The sequence below is a fragment of the Petromyzon marinus genome, chromosome 39, assembly GCF_048934315.1.
Source record: "Petromyzon marinus isolate PM22_M1 ecotype Great Lakes invasive population chromosome 39, UKy_Petmar_22M1.pri1.0, whole genome shotgun sequence".
In the NCBI taxonomy this organism is placed as follows: domain Eukaryota; kingdom Metazoa; phylum Chordata; class Hyperoartia; order Petromyzontiformes; family Petromyzontidae; genus Petromyzon; species Petromyzon marinus.
In genome coordinates, this window is record NC_133705.1 from 15,388,827 (window position 1) to 15,411,176 (window position 22,350).

At 47.7% G+C, this 22,350-nt stretch overlaps 1 protein-coding gene across 2 annotated transcripts in view; it reads right to left on the reverse strand.

The window, feature by feature from the left end:
- Positions 1 to 22,350, reverse strand: part of GPR149 (G protein-coupled receptor 149) — a 41,305-nt gene continuing 18,955 nt past the window's right edge. The window contains exons 3-4 of one of the 2 annotated variants that reach the window (XM_032968229.2): positions 18,566 to 19,080; positions 1 to 9,433 (exon numbers count right to left, since the gene is read on the reverse strand). In XM_032968229.2, coding sequence (XP_032824120.1) covers positions 8,840 to 9,433; positions 18,566 to 19,080 — 1,109 coding nt within the window. In that variant the 3' untranslated portion in view covers positions 1 to 8,839. Of the gene's footprint in view, positions 9,434 to 18,565; positions 19,084 to 22,350 lie in introns of both variants that reach the window. The other variant, XM_032968228.2, reaches the window with a different exon arrangement.

Consider the following 22,350-nt stretch of genomic DNA (forward strand, 5'->3'; position numbering starts at 1 on the left):
GAGCGGGCTGAGCTCATGTTTTCTGGTTTATTCTTCATTTCCAAATGTGAACTGACAATACTTGGGAATTAACGTGGAGCCTCACCACAAACAAACATAACAGAAAAGCCCGGCCACTAGATCGCAACGAGGCTCTTACCCCGCGTAAAACCTGTGGCGGGACAACATCAGTTGGTGTCGTGTAACAGGCAGTGACTTCTACGAGAAAACATAAACTAACTGGAGCCTATATCCAGGTGAGATGTGTGCAAATCGAAGATTGTCTATGGGTTCATCCGTTAACGAGTCACGCTTTTGTCTTCATCTTGTTCAATAATAACCACCTGGGCCAGTATTACGGAGTTAACAATGACAACACACGTAACACTGTGTCTCAGATTGTTTTACGACTATTATAATTATAAACTCTTATATGGCCCATATGGTCAATAGCATCACACAAGATTGTGCAATTCCTCTTCGTTCCTTTGTCGTGTATTACAAATTTTTCATCATGTAGGCTTTCGCGAGCGATATTATGATTCATGTTTCTTTTCTTGGGTTATATCGTGTAGGTAAAATGTCAAAATTACCTATAGTTTAAAATGTTACATTATACCTTCATTGTACCGATACGAACTAACCCAAAAGCAACAAATTTTGAATGAAACATTTAATAGCGTTTCACCTTTCTAGCGTAAGATTTGACAGCGAATTTTGTGGGATACAGTGTACAATCATATTGCGCGCGTGAGTGTGCGTATAAATCCCTTTGATACGTCTGCCCGTCCATCCGCTAAGATGTCATCATGTGGGGCGATGGCATTTTCTTTTCAAAAGCATTCATCGCGGTAACGCCGCAACTTGAGGAAAATCATAGCTGCAGTTTTTACAGGACTGCATAACATCTACAACACAAGCTAGTGAAAGCATCGAACGGATACAACGTCGGTATTTGGAGAGAGAGAGAAAAAAATACCGCAACCTTTAACCCCAGGTTGCTAACAGCTTAGTATGACACGGGGTGTACATCGTGGGTCTTCAATAACGGTGCATGTACTGAACAACATGGCATGCCAACAGAAGCAGATGCTGCCATGTAACTGTCCTACCTAACTGCGATTGAATAAAGAACAGTTTGAAAACAACCGAAACATTACAGCCCACTGAATAACGTTATACATAGCTGCTTGTCATTTGCAGTTACACGTTGTTTTACATCCGTGTCAACCCAAAGCACACATATATATAACATATCTGCAGTCATAGATACAGCAATTTCTGGACAGCTAACGATTGCTTAAGAGACATCGCAACAACAATCTGGTCACACGGCGCAAAATGATGAAATGGAGGAAGCAGAAGTTGCAATTCCTGCATTCTCATTGCGCCTCCTAATGCCGAGTGCTTTTAACAGATTGCTTTTTTTTGCCGAATGCCGTAGACTGTACACGTGAAAAACCCCGAGGTGGTTAGATGACATTACAGTCTGACACTGGTCTCATTTATTTCCCTCAACAGACCGGACCCATACGTCTCACTCTCTCCATCTGGTAAAGGCGTTATTCTTTTTGTTGTTTCCCAGTCTCTCTCGGAAACAATCGTGAGTAATCACTTAACGTTCAGCCCGATGTTTGACGCATAAGCAAAGTAAAACAGAAAATAATGTGACCGTCAACAATAACTCCTCGCATCCGTGGCCATTTGGTTGGACCAAAATATCGCAGATTCTTTCAACTGCGGGCTCATTCGCAATTCTATTCCAATTATACGTGAACATAATTAACGGATAAGTGAATTGTTTTCACGGCATTATCCGTGAAAATAATTCACGGATAATCGCCGATAACAGGATGCCAATGCCTGCTGAATTTGTATCCTCAATGTAGGATGGGAAAATCAGATCATTGTGCGTAATACGAAGAACCGGTTCACAGATAATGGGATTTTCTGTGGAACTTGTAAGTTAATTCACGTGTCATGGAATTAATCAGAACAGCTGGATGGGGACACATTCAGCGAGAGGCACGGTTTGACGAATAAGGGACGTGACGGAAGGAAGAATGGACAGGAAGAGAATAAAAGGAAAAGATGGGGATTGAATGAATAGGAGGGTGGAGATCGGGGGGAGGATGGAGACGATGACAGCCAGGGACAAGCAGCTAAGAGATAAGAGAAGATCGGTCACATCCCACGGATAATAGGAGCCGTGAGCAATAGGGGTCGTGGATAATATGGGTCGAGGATAAGAGGGTCGTGGATGAGGGGAGTTCTCCTGTATGCAAACATGTACACAGCGTATGTGTGCGTATCTGTGTGTATGTGTGTTTATGTTGGCACAGAAGGGGGCACAGGTGGTGCATCTGCCAATCTCAGTCAGTCCAGTCAGTAAACCCCATGGCACCTGGGTCTGTCCCGTGACCTCCTGCCAGCAGGCGTTCGACACTTCACGTTGCCCTTAAAGTGCACATAGCCTGGTACAAGCGCCATGGTGACTTCACCACTACTTAGTAGTGAAATGGCGGTTGTTGCTGTTGTAAGTTTCACCTTGATGATTACGTTTGCGTTATTACTGCGGTGATGTAATAACCGCAAAAATACCGCACGCCGTCTGCTACGCAGTGGATGTTAGAGATGCCCTGACGTCATTCGCAAGAGGAGGCCCACTGTGTGCCAACGTCAGGACCCATTTGGGATGTTATATAGCAAGCATCGCCCCCTTCTGTACGTATGTTGAACTTCTTTCGCACTGTACGTGGCTAGCCGTGCTAATCGGAGGTGCGGGGGGAATGACAACGCAAACTGACCAGGAGAAGCAGTTCTCAGTTTTCAACCTAAAGAAAATAAATTTTTAACTTAAGTCTATCAATGTCTCAGGGCACTCTTGCAAATCAGACTCATCGTGGTCTCTTGAGTCCTCAACTGGTGAAACAAGACACACTCGAAACTCGAAGATGCAGCTTTTATACCAGAATAGCTCATTCGGTGATGTATTTTTTTTAAATACATAATTGTCTAAACTGAAATTGTTCTGCATCCTAAAAAAAAACCCACGTCAATCTGTATACCATATTTAGTTTACATAGATAATGGATTGAAACGTGTCAATATACAACCACAACACAATTGCAAGTTGGTTAGCATGTAACACCGAACACATTACATGGATTAAGATATGTTAAGTATGTGAGTGCCCTTTAAATAATACTTAAACGTGAATGTTGTTGGTACATTTTATAAATGTAAGTTGTACAATTGGCATGTCATCATCATCATCATCAATTTCAGTCTTTAAATTATCTTTCGCTATTCTAGAATTTGTCACGTAAACTTTTTTTTATATATATATAGGAGGTACCTCATGGATAGAACGAGCTGCTCGCAATCAAAAGGTTAAAAGGTCACACCCTGGTTAGGGGTAGACTCCGTCCATCATCTCTCCAGGGTTAATAAAAGGAGTACCACTTTGTTGGTGAGCAATCAGTGGTTGTCCTACGGAGTGACTCCCCACTGCCATAGGATTGCAGAATTCCCTCCACTGCCTCGTGGCTGTAAAGGGTAGATGGTGTACCAATTCCACAATGCTAATTTGATATGCCAATGTTACACACCGTAACATTAGCATATTTTTCACTGCATACATATTTTTATTTTGCTGGACTATGTGCGTTCAAATGTCGCCAAGAATCAAGCTCGGTTAATGATTCTACACGGTTGGTTGTTCAGATTATATGCGTTGTTTATTACGTCATTTAAAACAGTAACTCCACCTAATTTGCGTGTCGCAGATTTTGAAAGTACTGCGTAGGCTTTCACGAATGTGCTGCTCGCTGTGTGCAGCTCTGATGTGTGTTCTGGTTGTACCACGAATGGTTGTTTGGCACCATGCCCTGCCATTTCTCTGCACGTGCTGGGATGAATCGAGAGGTGTTCAACATATGAACGCCCACGCAGTTTGTGCACAACCGTGTTGCTTCAACATTGCAGGCGGTTTGTAAACTCGCACGAAATGCTAAACGGACAGTAACACCCTGTTAAAGCGACTGCAATGTGACCCTTGCCACAGCCACGCTATCATATCTTGCCAAAGGTCAACAGTATTATCACGGAAAGCTGCGCCATATTCTCTACGCAAGTTTATTCTTGAACGAGATGATGCACGGGCACACAATTCAGAGTGACCTTAAGTTAGCAGCGACGTGTGCGCCTCAAAGTGTGCGGCGTGATATGCGCATGCCACTCGATTACTTAATTCAAGACGAGGGCAGCAATGCCTTGCGTATATTAGACATCAACGTCGCTTGCAAGCGTATGAGTAGCGTCGGACTAAATGATGCGCTGTATAATAGAGCCGTTGATTGAAACACGAATTGTCCATCTGCCATACACTTAACATAAAAAGTGCAAATGTTCCTTGACGTAACTATTCGCATACCTGAAGTTATTCCATCCCACCTTAACCTTGCATTGGCTTTACATGAATTCCGCTGAACGTCGGAGAAGTCTCGGTTTGAATCGGGAGCTTTATTGTTACTTCCATCGCCCCCTTTGCACGCCTGCAATGCACTGACGCAGACTTCATAACAGCCGGTGGTGCTCATTGGGCTATTCCGCTGTTACACAAAGGATGAGCGTCTCAAGACGATCGGCAGTGAGGGCGGTTACAGAACATCGCAGACAGGGAATCCTCGGCTCTCAAGTGGCGAGGTTTGGCGCATCACGAAGACGTATGTTAACGTCGCTACGAGGTAGTGGCGCAAGCAAATGGTTTCTTGAATATGAATCTTTACGGATTGACCCCTCGGATAGTTTGGGTTTTTCTCCAGGCACTCTCTTGTCCTCCCACGTGAAAGGCAATCGCTATAAAGGACCTGGTCAAATATCCAAGGACAGGACGATCCTTGGATTTAAAAAAAAAAGTCTTAAGCTTCAGGAAACATTTTTCTGGATAAATAACTTACTATATTATCATATCGTTCCTGTTAGTCTCAGTTTACTTTGAAATGTATGTACTGTGCAAGTTTAAGTTTGACTAGTATATATTTTTACATGTATATATAGTCTTGCCTTCTGCTAATACTGTACTTTAATGAAACTGGACCCTGTGTTGCACTCCGCTGTACAATGCGACCTCAATACAGACAGCAGGACATACAAGGCGTCCTTTTATGAGTCACTGGACGTCGAAGCTCTCTTCAAAGACACGTTCGATACAAATAATTTCTCGGACAAAAGCCCGAGGTGACCTTTCAACTCCTTTCTTGACCCCCTCCCCTCCGTCCATCCTCCTCTCCTAAATCCTCATGTCCTCAACTGATCCTTTCTCTCGGCGCTCTGCGTTGGCTCTCACTCACCCAGGTGTGACGCTCCCGCCTCTTGGAATTTGTTAATCCTTTCCCTGCCGTTTCTCGCCCTCTTCTCATTCTCCCCTCTCTCAAGTCTCACCTCGCCTCGTTTTACTCATTCATTCACCCGCCGCTAATCCTTCTCACCCCTTCCTTCCCGTTGCCTGCCTGCAAGTGAGTAAAGCTGTCTCCCAACTATGAGTCATTGAATCTCCCTCTCGGCTCTCTTTATAAGTGATATGATTTTGAGTATCAACTATAAATCGATGTCTAAGTTGGAATTCCAGCTGATCACTTCAGAAGACACATTGTGAACTGATTTCTACCATATATTATGTAATCCTCAAAGGCAGTGTTTAATGATGAATGAGGTGAGTTAGTTTAACACGTAGGCTTTCACGAACAATATTATCCATATTAGAGGTTGTTGAGTTAGATCGCGTAAATATAAATCAAATATAAATGTACGCGATCTAACTCGTAAATTTGGAGAGTAACCCCACAACACACTGGTGTGATGAACGAGTAACGAATTGGTACGTTCTGTTTATAATACAAACCTTAGGAATTGTCTGCGTCGGGTGGTTGCTGGTTCAACGACACAATCTAAACCAACACTTCGATTATGAGGTGAGTCGATGTTTTAATTTGTGCTCGTGCACTACCGCCAATGTAGTTGATCTGTTATTATTTTCTCCCAAGGTTTTTTCAGTGGCTCGCGATCAGAAGGTTACGCGTTCAAATCCTGGTTGGGGGTTGATGCAACCCATCATCCCTTCAGGATCCATGAAATAAAAACCATTGCGTGGGGAAGTCAACAGTGGTTGTCCTCTGGGCGATCGCCCGTCACTCGTGATTGGCTTCGTAAGTAACTAAACGCGTTAGTAGATGTCCCCGTTGAACGTTATAATGACTACGTTGTGAAAAAATACGGGACGGCTGTTAAAGTTTTCCCCATTTATATTCATGCCTTTGTGTCCCCGATCCGAGTTTTAAAAACACCTTCTATAATTATTTCATGATGGGGTGTTCTCGCCATTTGCATACGTGATTATTGTTGGCATTAGCCAAGCTAATGGGCCCTAGAGCATGGAAGTAGTATCTCTAGATACTTGGTCTCCAGAGGCAGACACTGCAACAGTGAGCATGGACTGTACTGTGCTGATGAGTCCTAATATTGACAAAACCGGTGCACAGTCTGTCTCACTGTTGTCTGTCAGTCATTCACGTTTGCTCAAATTCATTTCGATGGTGACCTAAGACAAAGAGAACCACAATGGCTATACATCAGTGCATATTACCTGCCACGTCAAATGGATCCATAACATTGATGGAGAAAATGGAACAACACCTGATTAGTGTCCAAAGATGCTTGGAGAGGTGAATTCTCGGAATTAAACTCAGAGGCAGAAAGAGGAACAGTGGCAAGTTAGAGGCATCGCTTTGACTGTGAAGAAAAGAGAGGTGGCTGCATTGGGCAGGACACATCGCGAGAATGGATCACAGTCGGTGGTTGAGACTAATGCCTGAGTGGCAGCCAAGGGATGGAATAACGCCTGATAGAGTACATCCGCTGCGGAGATGGAGCAATGGCACGAGGCGATGTGCTGGAGCTCTCATGAGATAGGGCGGTGGTTTTGGGGGTGAAGGCCTTTCAGCATTATTATATCGTGGCTGCTGATGATGATGGCGCTTTTGCTGGCATCTGCTCTGCGTGCAAGTTTATAAACAACAACTTCAAATGAGAAATTACAAGCGTGCACAGTTTTACGTGCGGGGATTTACAATGGGTGCACATTGTGCACAGTCAATGCAAAGTCAGTCTGTGATGGGCTCAAGGATCTTCTTTAGACTTTACGATGAACCTGAAACAGTTCCGCTCATCACCATGGATGATCTGTGCATGCATTTCCGTTAGCTCCTTTGTGTAAGAATTTCCTTTTCTGGAGAAGTAGGGAGAGAGAGAAAATAACTGCTCATTAAAAAGTAAATTGCCCATTAAACGTACTGGCAAAATAACCCGCTTTAGAGGGATAGTTTATACTGAGTGCTGATGACACATCCTCTCAATTAAAAATGTGGAGCTGTGAATCACGGGGTGTGTGTGTGTATTTTGGTAGTATAGTGCTTAGCGCACTGCTCTACAAACCCAGCGACCCAAATTAAATTCTCGCTCACGGCCAACACCAACGGTGACGATTATCTGAACCGGTCCCGGGTCTCCCCTAGGTCGATTCAGCCTCAATTGAGTACCTGGTACGATGTGTAAAAACATCGCTACTGGGGAGACAAAGACGGTCGGGCGTGGTGCTGGCCACCCACCCCTCGTGCGCCGTGCTGCCCTTCATAGGTGCTCGCATAGAGCACTTGCCCAACAGTCTGTTAAGGCTATACTAGGGGGGGGGGGTCTTTATCTTTGTTTGTTAGCATGCACTGCCTTGCAAAACGAGAAACAGTGACATAGCATACGCCAAACTGTTCTCTTTGCCTTTGACAAGTAGACAACATGTCAATGGAGCTGCATGCCCAAACCTCTGTTTGAGCTCATACCTTATCAAATAAAATAACCGGGGGGGGGGGGAAATGTTACCTCCCCAACGTCACGGAGACATTAGTTGTGAACCCTTGTTCAAAGACTCAAGAGTTGTACAATAACGAACGCCATTTTTTTTCTTCTAAAATATTAAAATCCATTTGTCTGCGTATCCATGATTACAAAGGTCCGAAACCGGCGTCATGTGTTCACCGTTGCCTTCCCCATTGCTTGTAAGGCCGTGGACCCTATGCGATCATTCTGCATCACTTGCAAACGTAAGCACTTAAGGCTGATTGCGTCGCTCGGGGTTCCTCCGCTGCCTTCGCTGGCAGCAGCGTTTCGGCCGCGTGCCAATAGAACAGTCACCGATTGTGCTTTTTTTTCCTCTCTCCTTTTGTTTTATTCGGAGCTCAAAGCAGCAGCGTTCCTCTCTCTCTCTGTCAAATGTCCGTGGGCCCCGGCCACGTCCACGCTCCGTCCCCATCACGGTCGCGTTAATACGCGTAGCGTTATAACAGCGATGCCGAATCGTCCGACTCTCGGTTGGAAAATGCCGTGAGTTCCAGTCCGGTCCATCGATTTTCTGCAGTGGATAAAAATTGTTGATGTGTTCTTCACCTGCTGGCCTGTGTAGAGGCTTGTTCCTCGACCATAGCAAACGTGGACTTTCTCTCTGGGAAGTTTTTTTCTTCTTCTTTGAAACCATTCCCTTCATTTCCACGACGTCTTTCGACACGGACATGCTGATCGATAGTGACAATCGTAACAATCGTGATAACAAAAACTCAAAACGCGTACGGCTTCCACAACCGGCGAGTGCAGCGCCGTCCACGTAGCTCAACAACCCTCGCGTCTAGTTCTCACGACGACGACGACGACAACAACAACAACACTTGAGTTTGAAAAGCCAACAAACAAAACAACCGTCGCCAGCACACGGACGGACGGACGGACGGAGGAGGAATAAGAAGAATCTCGGCTAAGTGGCGGCGTCGCCCTTCTCCCGCTCGCGGTACACCTGGTTCAGCAGCTGGATCTCCTCCTTGTACCCGCCGCCGTCGTCCGGCCGCTCCTTGCGGCTGTTCTGCCGGTGCGCCTCCACCGTGTCGGGGATGGTGATGTTGATGTCGCTCTCGGGGCTGTTGGAGGGGATGAAGAGCGAGTAGGAGGCGCTCTCGTCCAGGTCCACCGACACGAAGCGGTTCTCCTTGCGCGAGTAGCGCAGCGAGGGCGATCGCGCGCGCGTCGACGACTGGCTGATGTTGCTCACGATGGACACCGTGTCCATCTTGTCGCCGTTGTCGCAGATCTCCAGCACCTCGAGGTGGATCTTGACGTTGGTGTCGCCGAGGCCGCCGCCGCCGCCGCCGCCGCCGCCGCAGCCTCCCTCCGAGCTGGGCTGGTGCCCGACGCTCTTGGAGCGGTACACCTCCACCTTGCGCGGCACGGGCAGTGCTTGCTTGCCGTCGCCGCTGATCTCGTAGGTGGAGAGCGACAGCGTCTTGCCGGTGGGCGACTGCAGCGACACCGTGCCTTGGATGGCGCACAGCGGGGTCGAGAGGCCGCCCAGACGCTGCGAGCAGAGACACGGGGTTGGGTTTTATTTTTGCGAGGGTGGTTTATAAATTAGGGTGGGGGGGGGGAGGAAGAAATACTCAGACAGCATTGGGGAGGTTGTCACAGTAGCGGCGGAGAGCTCCCCGGATACCTGTCTGTGTCTGTGTGTGTGTCTGTGTGTGTGTCTGTGTGTGTGTCTCTCTGTGTGTCTGTGTGTCTGTGTGTCTGTGTGTCTGTCTGTCTGTGTGTCTGTGTGTGTGTCTGTCTGTCTGTGTGTCTATCTGTCTGTGTGTGTGTCTGTGTGTCTGTGTGTGTGTCTGTGTGTCTGTCTGTGTGTGTCTGTGTATCTGTGTGTGTCTGTGTCTGTGTGTCTGTCTGTGTGTCTGTCTGTGTGTGTGTGTGTCTGTGTGTCTGTCTGTGTGTGTGTCTGTTTGTTTGTCTGTCTGTGTGTCTGTCTGTCTGTGTGTCTGTCTGTGTGTCTGTCTGTCTGTGTGTGTCTGTCTGTGTGTCTGTCTGTCTGTGCGTCTGTCTGTGTGTCTGTGTGTGTCTGTGTGTCTGTCTGTCCGGCAAAACAACCCCCTACCTCCTCGCGGTGACGGACGGGCAACTCTGTCGTGGACAGTGCTGTGGGGGGAGTTCCAATTTTGATTGGCTCCTCCCCTCATGGCATATGTGTCCACCACAGGGGCTAAACGGGGGCTCTGGACGGGTGCGAGGGGCTGGTAACCCCTCCACCTTCAATTAATTACCACAAAACCACGAATTAAAGTGAAATATGTAACAACTAAGCTTGTGCCGGAGGCCCCGGGGGGCCAGGCGTCTATGACGTCTCCTGGCCAAACCCCAATTGGCGGAGCCAGGAGATTGAATACCTACCCTCGGGGCTACTCCAGAAACAACGAAAAGCCACTACGGGTGGCCACGTGGAATGTTCGAACGCTCACTGCAGAGGAGAGGCTGCCACTCCTCTGTCGGGAGCTGGACCGGTACCGCCTGGATCTATGCGGCATTCAGGAGGTCCGGTGGACCGGCTCTGGCTCCTGCCACCATGAGGGGTGGACAGTCCTCTACTCGGGGCAGCAGACTGCCAAACAACAGGGTGTGGGTCTTCTTTTGAACAAAAGAATGAAGGGGGCATGGGAGCGTGGCGGTGAGGTGTGGGAAGCTGTAAGCCCCAGGCTACTTTGGGCTCGCCTTCCCATCAACCGGAGGCGAGGAATGGTGGTCGTGGTTACTTATGCCCCCACCGAAGATGAACATCCGTGGAGGGATGCAGGCAAAGCCGATGAGTCAGATGCCTTCTATGACCTCCTGTCACAGGTGCTGGCTAAAGTGGCCCCTCGGGATAGAGTCATCATGCTGGGTGACTTCAATGCCCGAGTTGGTCATGATACTGGCACCTGGTCTGGAGTGATTGGAGGGCATGGGCCAGATCAGCTCAATAACAACGGTAGGAGGCTGCTAGATTTTTGTGCAGCCCATGGGCTTGTAATTACCAACACGCTGTTCCGGCATCGGCGCATCCACACAACATCATGGATGCATGCCGGGTCCAAGCAAGAACATCTGCTGGACTACATAGTGACGGACCAGCGAATGCGAGCCCATGTCCTTGACACCAGGACCTACCGTGGAGCTGATCTGCCCTCTGACCATCGACTAGTCATCTGTAAGATGCGCCTGCCATTCTTCCACTCCGGTGGTGGGTGTACACCCAGGACCCCATTCCAACCTAAAGTGGCCTGGTCTCAGTTATCTGATGAAAGTTGCAAGCGAGAATTTCATCATCGCTTGCGGCTGGGATTGGCATCGTCCCCGACTCCTCCTGATGTCGAGGGTAAATGGGCGAGGTTTAGGACTGTGACTCATGCAGCTGCAATGGCTGCTTTGGGTACGCGGTCCAGACCTCCCCAGACACCCTGGATGACAGAGGAGTTGTTCAGGATGGTTGAGAAAAAGCGACAGGCCCACTGTCATCGGCTACAGAATCCCACGTCAGAGAATGAGGAGGCTTACCGCAGCCTTCGCTCGGAGGTTCGGAGAGCCGTGAGGCGCTGCAAGGATGGGTGGTGGTCGCGGGTTGCTGAGGAGATGGAGTCTGCCTCAGTGGCCCGTGATCACAAATCGCTATTTAACTCCATCAAAAAAGTAACCTGCAGCGCCACACCTATTACCATCATTAGGGGAAAAAACGGTGATCCAATTTCCGACCCCCAGGAACAGGTTCGCAGATTTGCTGAGCATTTCTGTGAGGTCCTGGGGGAGGGAAAATCCCACAGCCAGGAAAACATCGTGGCACAAAGTGAGGATGACCCTGCTGAGGCTGCGGTGCCTCAAATATTGGATGAAGTCACCCCCTGTGAGTGGCTGGCTGAGGTGCCATCTGCTGAGGAAGTATTGAAGGCGATCCGGAGTCTGAGACCAGGAAAGGCAGCGGGCAGAGATGATCTCCCAAGCGAAATGCTGAGGGAGGGTGGCGTTTGTGCACAGACTGCCCTATATGACATCATAACAACAGTCTGGACCACTGGACGGGTTCCGCAGGATTGGAAGGATGCCCTGGTGGTCCCCCTTTTTAAGAAGGGGGACCGCACAGACTGTAACAACTACAGGGGCATCTCACTCCTCAGTGTGCCGGGAAAGGTCCTGGCAAGGATTATTCAGCATCGCCTTGCCAGGCACGCTGAGGAGAGGCTTGCGGAGCCCCAATGCGGTTTCAGGAAAGGGCGGTCCTGCACAGATGCCATATTTTCTGTCCGTCTGCTACAGCAGAGGTGTAGGGAATTCCAACAAGACCTACATCTCTGCTTTATTGACCTGGTCAAGGCCTATGATACCATCAGTAGGCCTGGGCTCTGGGTCGTTCTTCGTGCTTTTGGAGTACCTGACCCTCTGCTCACGATCATTAAGGACCTTCATGATGGTGAGCGGGCCCGGGTAAAACTACGTGGCCGGGAGTCAGAGCCATTCCCTGTACACCTTGGGGTGCGACAGGGATGTCCTCTGGCTCCCACATTATTTAACATCTATTTTGACCACGTAGTTCGTGAAGCCTTCAATAGCTGTACCGGGGGAATCTCCATATGGTACAGATATAATGGGAGGCTAATCGATGCCCGGGTGCGGTCAAGGGATGGCTCCCTATTGCTCAACCACGTTATGTATGCTGATGACTTGGTAATAGCTGCTCAGTCAGAGGAGGAGTTGGAGACGCTGCTGCTGAGACTGGAGCGTGCCACTAAGAGGTGGGGCCTTACCATCAGCCCCACCAAAACTAAGCACCTGCCTGGGTATTTTGTACCATCGGACACTCCGCCCCCACAACTCCCAATCGGTGATGGGGCAGTTGTGGAGAGAGTGGAGAGTTTCCCATACCTGGGCAGTGTGCTTATGACTGGCTCCAGTTTAACAGCAGAGGTCTCACTCCGAATCAGTCGAGCGGCAATATCTTTTCATCGGTTGCGTAACGCTGTGTGGAAGCTACCTGGTCTGTCGCTCCGCACTAAGCTTCAGGTCTTCTCGGCCACGGTCATTCCCTCCCTTCTCTACGCTTGCGAAACGTGGACCCCCCTAATGGAACATCTTCGCCGGTTAGAAACATTTAGGCTGACCTGCCTACGATCCATCCTGGGTTTAACCAGACTGGATTGTGTGAGGAGCTCACAAATCCTTGAAAGATCTGGGCAGGGTCCCATCGGTGAGCTCCTCCGGCAGGCAAGGCTGCGATGGCTGGGTCATGTAGCCTGCATGCCCAGCCACCGCATGCCGAAACAGCTTTTGTTTGGCCGGATTGAGGGGGCTAAGCGGGCGCGGCACGGGCTAGAGAAGAGATGGAGTGATGTGGTACAGGAGGACGTGGAGCTGAGTGGACTTGCCGATGACTGGTACCAGCGGTGTCAAGATCGGCCTCTGTGGAGGAGGCTCGTGAAGGATGCTACTGGGCAGTTGGAGGCAGTCGCCCTCCAACAACAACGGAGGGCGGAGGAGCGACGCTCACAACAGCGAGCGGAGCGCCGGGTGGCTAAAGCACAGCAGGTTGGCACAGTAGGGGGCACAGGTGGTGCATCAGCCAGTCATCTCAGTCAGTCGACCCGTGGCACCTGGGTCTGCCCCGTGACCTCCTGCCAGCGGGCGTTCGACACTTCACGTGGCCTCAGGGTGCACATAGCCTGGCACAAGCGTCGTGGTGACGTCACCGCCACTTAGTGGCGAATGGCGGTTGTTGTTGTTGTTGTTGTGTGTCTGTCTGTGTGTGCGTCGTTTTTCGAGTCGTGCCGCACGTTGAGACTGCCTGCTGAGCTGCGTGATAGCTGCACTCAGGGGGCAAGGTGGCAAAAGCCATGCTTCTTGCGGACGTGCGGAGTTGGCCTGATAACTTTAATCTGAATAGTCTAGTGGTTGTTATTGTTTGACTTGCATCACACACTGGGATTTTTGCACACAGCGTTGTAATACGGTGGGGTTTTTTTCTGTAAGATTTGCTGGTTTATCCCAGGATGTTTCTGTTGCGCGTCGTCGCTTTAACATGTTCTCTGTTCATATTTTGTTTGTTGTGGTTGCACCCGACTCAACAGCCGCATGGCTCACAGGGCTATACCTAATACATTAAATAAATGCAAACTTGAAACGTTGTTTGGCACAATGTCCGACGTTTCTTAGTGCCACGTGCCGGAAGCTTCAACATTCACTTATTGGCTCAGTTTCTGAAGAAGCTTCCAGCACGTGGACAAGTTGCCCAACAATATGCGGTACAACCCCAACACGCGTGAAAAAGAAAATATATACTTTGCTGTTACTGTTTTTACATGGCACATTTTCCCTCCTAGGTCTCGGAGCCCCTTACATTATTTATATAACAGCAGCTTTCATTTCACACACACACACTTTGGTGAACGAGAAGCCCTTTCATCGTTTCCCTAAAGCCCAGCAGAGTACGTGTGAGGTGCATCTTTGCCGGGAGGGAGTTCCAAAGTCTTGGCAATTCACCTAGAACATGTAATCTCTGATCTTTTTGAGTCGGTCTCGTGAGACCGATAGAAGTGCCAATCCAGCGGAACCCGGATTCCGCATACAGAATTAATGGTACCAGGCGGTCTTGGTGGTTGAGGGGCCAAACCCTTATAGGTTTGTTTTAATAAACACTGAGACACTGGGCGCCGCGGTGGCGAGATGTTAACTACCTCGCCTGGTATTCAAGAGGTCGTGGGTTCGATCCCGACCCTGATGCCTGCTGTATATTTAATTTCACACACACACACACACACTTTGGTGAACGAGAAGCAGTTTCAGCGTTTCCCTCCGGTTTTCCCCTCCACATTTAGAAACACGCGTTTTGAGCACTTGGCTGCTGCTATAAATGTCCACGTGTTGCTAAGCCACTTCGTTGAGCATTCATTTGTGGCCAGGTTGCTTATAAAAAAAATTGCTACATAGCGGACCTTAGCTGGTAAAATTAAAATAGTTTAATATCCTCATCATCGGCCATGGTCAATCCACTGCTGGATGAAGGGGTCCCCAACCTGTGACCATCTCTCACAGTTCCGTGATGTAACAATCCACCGTGCTCTATCTCCGTGGTGGACGTACTGCCAAATAAGTGCTCCATCTCCGTGGTGTACGCACTGCCAAATAAGTGATCCATCTCCGCGGTGGACGCACTGCCAAATAAGTGCTCCATCTCCGCGGTGGACGCACTGCCAAATAAGTGCTCCATCTCCGTGGTGGACGGAATGCCAAATAAGTGTTCCGTTTGTAGGCTGGTTATATAGATTATAAAATAACATTCACAAATGTGATTTGTAACTTTGATCATTACCGGTGTATCGATAGATTTTAACGTGCAATTTTATTGAGGGACTGTGTGTTGTTGTCTTGGTGTGGTCTGGGACTGTTGTTGTTGTTGTTGTTTTGCTGCCTTTCCCAAGATTGCATTTAGTGTTGAAAAATTGGCAGGAATGTATGTCCTTATGCAATTTGTCTTTAAATATTTTATTTATTTGTACATATTTATTTTTAGTAACTTGACCATCTTTTTCTCTATGTCGCACTGCTATCATTTTATTGTTGTATTGTTGAATTGTTTGTTGTTGTAACTCTCTGACCCGCCCCTTCCAGGCATCTGTGAAAAAATAGCTTCTTAGCTCATCGGATTCTTCCAGGATAACAAAAACTAAATTCTGATTCTGATGAAAAAAATATTTTAGCTACCTATACGCTTATCCAACATTTCGTCTGGCCAGTTTGAAAGAATATGCCATGTGACAAAAAGAGCTCCCTCTAGTGGAGACAATTCTTCCACCAGCAGTGACATGGGCAGGTAATAGCAGGGCTGCACCTTTACCTATATTTATCCCGGAAAACCCACGCGCATCATTGATCGATTGCAAGTGTTCGTGACGCCAGAGGAAACGCGAACAATCGAGGAAGTCCGCGCATACACGGGGAATGTCACTCGGAGCTCCGCTCCGACACATATGCACTCATGGGATCACAGTTCTGCCTCTGGTTGTCGCGTCCTTGCAGTCCAAACCCTAACAACATGTGATGTGTGCAGGCAGCCTGCCATCCGAGTACTTAACTCCTGAGACCCGACGAGTCACTGGGCAGTGTCACTCGGGGACGTTTGCTCACGTTTGAGCGGATGGTCGCAGCCTGGCTCAAGAAAAAGTTATCACAGCAACTCGATCTATTTTGAGCTTCAGCCAAAAGCCCTTTTTTTCCCCACTACCACTGCAATCTATACGCATCCATTGAACAAAGCAGGGGTCTGATTGCGGGAAAGAAGAAATGGTCGGTCATAAACAGACTGGCTGCAGTAAGAATGTCAGATCATACGTGCAACAGGTATTTCTATATCTGCTTAGCATATCTGCCTGGCTACTTTTGAAGTGTTTTAACTTACAAACAAGGCGGTTAAAACATCAGACTGCAGTGTATTCTGTCTTGGAAAAGGTGTATTTGTTGTTAATGGGAAAGTTCCGTTGTGGCACCACAGCAGCTAATGTGAGGAACTTACATGCACAATCCAAAATGTTCAGGTTAATTAAAGTCTCATGTCATCGTCTCTAATAACTGTGTTGCCGTTTTTAATTCTCTGCCACCGTTTCAGCTGCCAGTCACCAAAAAGTTACGCATAATATAATTGTTAAATGTAATTAATTGAGGCAGGTGAACATAGCGATGCGGGCGTCGTGGTTAAACAATTATAAAGGATATTATTGTTGTCATTTTGTCAAGTGACAGTAGGAACCTCACTGAAAACGTGAACGAGTAAAATATTCTACGTTCAGCCAAACTGTAATACTGACGACAAAAGTGCAGCGTGTGCAGCAGTTCCCTACGCTCCCTTTGACGACGTGTCAACAATCTTATCCAAACAGATTCAATGTATATAAAAAGGCAAAGGTACAGCCACTGAATTGCTAGCTCATGCCACTGCTGGCAGAAGGGCCTACGCAAGATGAAACTCTAGAGGGCCCCTCTCGAGGGATTTGGCCTACTCTTCCATGCTGCCCAGAGCTTGAGAGTACCCACACTTTACCCCGCCACACGTGACCTGCCTCTTGACTAATTGTTGCGTACCCACATAACAGAATCAGAATATTTATTGACACTGGAGGATTCCGATGAGCCGTGAAGCTCTTTTTCACAGATGTCGAGTAAGGGCGGGTCAGAAAGTTACAACAACAAACAATAAAAAAAACAATAGGAATGTAAAGTATAGGACAGCTAAGCAAATCAGTAATATATTATCAGGTAAAGCCCACTAGCTATTAGGTTTTTTTTTCGAATTAACCTGGACACAGAGGTGGAAGGATTTTATAAATTATCCCATTGATTCAACTGAAATACTGGGAGATCGGATCGATCCGGCGACCTATGGATTGTGAGGCCAGTGTGCCGTTCCACCATGGCGACATCCCAATGCATTTAACTGGTGAAGGTTTGCTAATAATATTCTCCCAATGTGTTGTGCATTAAAAGAAGAAGAAAAAAAACATTCGCTCCAGCAGAATAATTCTGGAAATTATATCAGTGAGCTTAAATGTCAGGCCAATAACACTGAGTCTACAGTATGATCTCCAGTTGCCTGGATGAAAAGTGGGCGAGGTGTTTTTCCCAATCCTGGCCAGCTGGCTCAACAACTTAATAAGTGAATGAATGGTCTGGATTTTTATTTTGCGATTTAAAGCTTTCGTGACTGCAGGGATTCATATTCTTGGTTCTTTCGGTAAAGTCACGTAGAAGGGAAATAATAAAATAATACAAGTAAAACAATACAATTCTCGCGACGTTTTGTTTACCTGCACGCCACTTTTTTTCAAAATTTCTTGCTGTGGTTTTTCACAACTGATGATGATTGCTTGTGTTGCAATCGAAACGTCGTGAGAATTGTATTGTTTTATTTTTATTATTTCCCTTCTACGTGACTTTACCGAAAGAACCAAGAGTATGAATGGTCTGGCGTTAAATGCATGATAGACAACAACTTTACCCTAAAGTTACGGTGACCTACAATTATGGGCTAAAGTAAAGGTAACGCACAGTAATGGTAACGTATGGTAACAATAATGTTGAGTTAAATCTTGACTTAAAGCTTTCGTGACCGCAGGAATTCATATTATTTGGGTCTTTCGGTAACTGTACATTACCGTAACGGTGATATACAGTTACCGTTATTTATTCGTCTTCGCAGTTAGAGTCCATTTAAAGTTGATGTAACATCGACCGTGTTGAACTACCAAAGCGTCCTCGCTGCCTTGTCAATGGCACAGCGACAAAGGAAAAACAACTTTTTTATTTGACCAGGTAAAGCTCAATGAGCTATATATCTTTTCAGAGGCGACCTGACCACAAATGACAGCTCAACACTGTGGCTTATCGCGTGGACTTTTATAGCGGCCAAATACCTGAAATGCACGTCGATTCTAAATGTGAAGGAAAACCGGAGGATCCGGAGAAAAATCCACACGCGACCACGATGAGAGAGAGAGAGAAAGAGAATACGCAAACTCCAAATATACAACACGCGTCGGGGGGGGTTAGGCATCGAACCCACGACCTCCTGTATACCGGGCGAGGTAGTTAACATCTCGCCCCTAGAGAAAGTGCAGCGATCTGCTTGAGCGCGATGGCGCGGGGTCCTTGCCTGTCGCGGCGTGCGCTCCGACTTGCTGCGGCACCACTCCCACTCGAGGCCGTCCGAGTGGAGGCCGTCGTGCAGGTAGAGGCCGCTGCGCGTGGTGCGGTCCCCGTGGAGGCCGTCGGCGCCGCTCTCGGAGCGGCGGCCCTCCCTGCCCCCGAAGCGTTTCTGCGTCTGCCCACCAAACATCGCCGACACCTCGTCGCGGAAGTCGCACGGCTGGGCGTAGCGCGGCGGCGACGCCTCGGCGTTCACCGCCTGCGACTTGGGCACCGGGGCTACCTCCACCCGGGCCGGCTGGGATCGGTGTGGGGCGGCGGTGCCCGTGCCGGTGCCGACGCCGACGCCGCCGATGCCGCCGACGCCGCAGCTGGCCTTCTCCGAGTCCTTGGCCGATTGGTTGGGCAGGATGTTGACCTTGTCGTTGTTGAAGAAGTACTTCTTGGGAGAGATGTGGTCGGCTCGGTACATCTCGTAGCCCTTGTGGAAGGAGAGGTCGATGCCCAGCGCCACGCTCTGTCCTGCTAGGAGACACAGTGGAAGCGCGGCACGGGTGTTATCCCAGCCTTGTTATTATTAGTTTTACAGTTCGGGCCTTTGGCTGTGGGTCACCAATGGAGATTACGCCGTCCCAGTACTCACTGGAGCGTGGTGACGCGTTTAGTTTGATTTCCACGCGTGCTCTGTTTGTTCTGCTTCGTGTGGCGACCTACAGCTAAGCTTTCATTATTCACTGAATGAGTCCTGCGAAAAATATACATTTTCCATCGACATTATATCGTCACGGCTTACTTACTGGTACATTTCAAATTTTGAGATGTAGTTTATAGCGATGGCACAGAGTGGTTTACTCGTAAATATTCCCACATTGTCATTATAATTAATTTACTCGCGTGAATATGAATGTGTCGCTTAACCCGCCACCACGCAACACAGGCAATTAGTAAGTTTATTATGTAAACAAAACGTGCCAATTTGGTTACTAGTTCAGCACGCCGGTGTATTGGAGAGTAAACCCACAATATTTATAATTCGATTCCACCCAAGAAAAAAACCTCTTATGTGTAATATTGGTGGCGAAATCCTGTGTGTCAAGCAGTACTCAAGGTCACTCGGTGGCTCAGAGGTCAAGAGTGACAAGCTGGCACCACTGTGATCATGGGGCTCAGATCCAAACCGCCCACCACCACCTGTGATTTAACTGGACTCTCAAAGTGTGGTGAATTGATGGTCTCAGCCCGGTCACCAATGATTGCATGACAAAACTACGTGAATAAATGTATGAAGCAGTTCTCTGATATCCGTTTCCCGTTGGGTGGTTATAACAGCGGGGAGGAGAGGGGGTGGATGTATTGCTTCGTAAGGGCGCTATCATGACATGACACCGATAGCACAATTGGGATACCTTATCTGTATTATTTGATTCACACTTGTTCTCAACAAACATTTCGCAGATTAGGACCAGCATGGTTTATTCGATGTCGGCAGAAAGCTGCTGATGTTTGCAAATGTTGCAGAGCAATGTAGGTAAAGTGTCCCACGAACAACGAGGCAACGATTTTGTTGTTGTTGCAGTCACGATACTTCATGGTCTGTGCATACAGATGTACATCGATTCCACGCTATTCCGATTGATTCCTTGCGCCACTGGATACATCGTCATTGACGGCTGTGCCCCGTGCTTGATATTTTTTTTTGCGTGCGCATCTTGCATTTTGTCGGCCTTCGTCTTAAATTTGACTTGTGCTCAAAGTATCGGTCGGAACATTACGCACGCACGCCTGCCGATGTAGATACACCCCCTCACTGCCTTTGCCTGTTTGGGCATTGAAGTTACTTTAATCATGGGACCTTTGTTGCCAGCATCAAAGTATTAAAAATGAGAATAGGTTTTTATCTTTTCTGGAAACTAAACTGTTCGCGTTTTGGCTCGGCCATGAAGAAGGATGTCTCTGGTGTAGGCCAATCAGTTTAAAAGACAATGCATATATTATCAGAGCATGTTTTGTTTGCACGTTCACGTACGTGTGGTTAGTGCAGACTTGTTGCCTTGCAAAATATATCTATTTGGTGTTTGAACATCTCAACACATGTTTTATTGCCAAATAAGGGTAAAACCTATTCTTAAGTCACTTTTACTTGACTTAGTATAGTAATCATTTATTTAGGCAAATAAATGCCTTCTCGGGCTGTTGCCATCTCTGTATGTTGAACTTCTTTCACGCTGTACGTTGCCCATGTACGTGCGTTGAACTTATTTCGCACCGTACGTAGCCTATGTATGTGTATTGAACTTTTTCCGCACTGGACGTAGCCAACCGCGCTGATGTCTCACGCTTCTGCGATGTAAACAGGCTACCCAGCACCTGCGCGCGAGCTAATTTGACCACTCCCTTTCCTATTCAGAGGGTACGCTCGGAGTCCCTCCCCTTCCTTGACTGCCAACCCGTCACTATTCCCAACCATCAGTCATCATGTCTTCGAACGACGCATCCTGTGTCAAGCCCACTTACATTTCTTCAAAGCTTGGAAGATGTCAATAACCTCCGTATACTCCCTGACCCATGTGTTCTTCCTCTTCACGTCTCTTCATTGGTCGTTCCAAGTATGCATCTCTCGGTGTTCCTTTTGCTGACCGTTCAGTTTTTTGCTCACCTTTTTTTGTTTTGCCGATTATCAAGTTTCTCGACCGTATGTCATAACAGGTAGTACATACTCACCGATGTGAAAATAAAACAGAACACGTGAAGTATGGAGCCATTAAAGGTGTGACTGCTGTGGTCACAAAATAGCCACGAGGACTGATGTGTACACAGGGTCTCATCCTCGACCCACTCTTAGTCCTCGGGTTAAACGTTGAATGAATTACAGACAAACACATTTCGATAAATCAATATTAGCACGACGACGATGATGATATCGATTTTTAAGCTATCGTATTTCATACACGTGTCAATAGATGCCACTCGGGAGCAATGACGCACAATCAATTAAATATTTGGCAAATTTCGACGTCAGGTCATGCCCTTAAAAAAATCTTTAATTTTAGAAAGCGAAACTCTTCTGGTGATGTTTGGTGGATTGCTTATACTTCTACTGTTAGCAAAACAACGCAACGGTAATATTATCTGTTCGCCGCACGTAGCAGGGGTTTGTGAGTCAGGCCCATTGGCCACCCTAGTTAATAATCGGAGTGTATTGACCGTCAATACGTGCCGTCTGCTTCAACGAATGCTACAGATCCCGTGATGGTATGAGAATAAGAGTAGGGCACGGGTCCCAGGGTTATGGCATGAAAAATAATATAACTTGCTCACGTATTTCTTGATTGCGAAAAAAAAACACGTCACACACCACTGCACCCAGCGATAGCTGCCACCGGGAAGTCCCCTTGGCTGCGCTACCATCAGCACAATGGAATGGCCGAGATGTGACGCGAGGTGCCTTGAGCTGCTGTCGCATTTAAACAATGTGAATCATTATCTTTATCTCTAACGTCTAAAATCGATTCAAAACAAGGCTTGTCCAGGTGTTCTTTACGGGATAACATAACCCTTTCCCGTTCCGAGATGTCTGCAAGTTGCAGGGTGTGAGTCCCATTTACCTCTGAATCTCAGAATGCGCAAGCGGCCTCAGCATACATTTTATTTAGAGAGGCGTAGCGCCGTTGTTTTTAAAGACGTTGTTACTCACCGCAGAGAACTGTAGCGACACGACCGCTGCACTCTATGATAGCCGGCTCCAAACTGTGCCACACGCCCTCCCTCATGGCCCTGTGCGAGCCTCAGTAC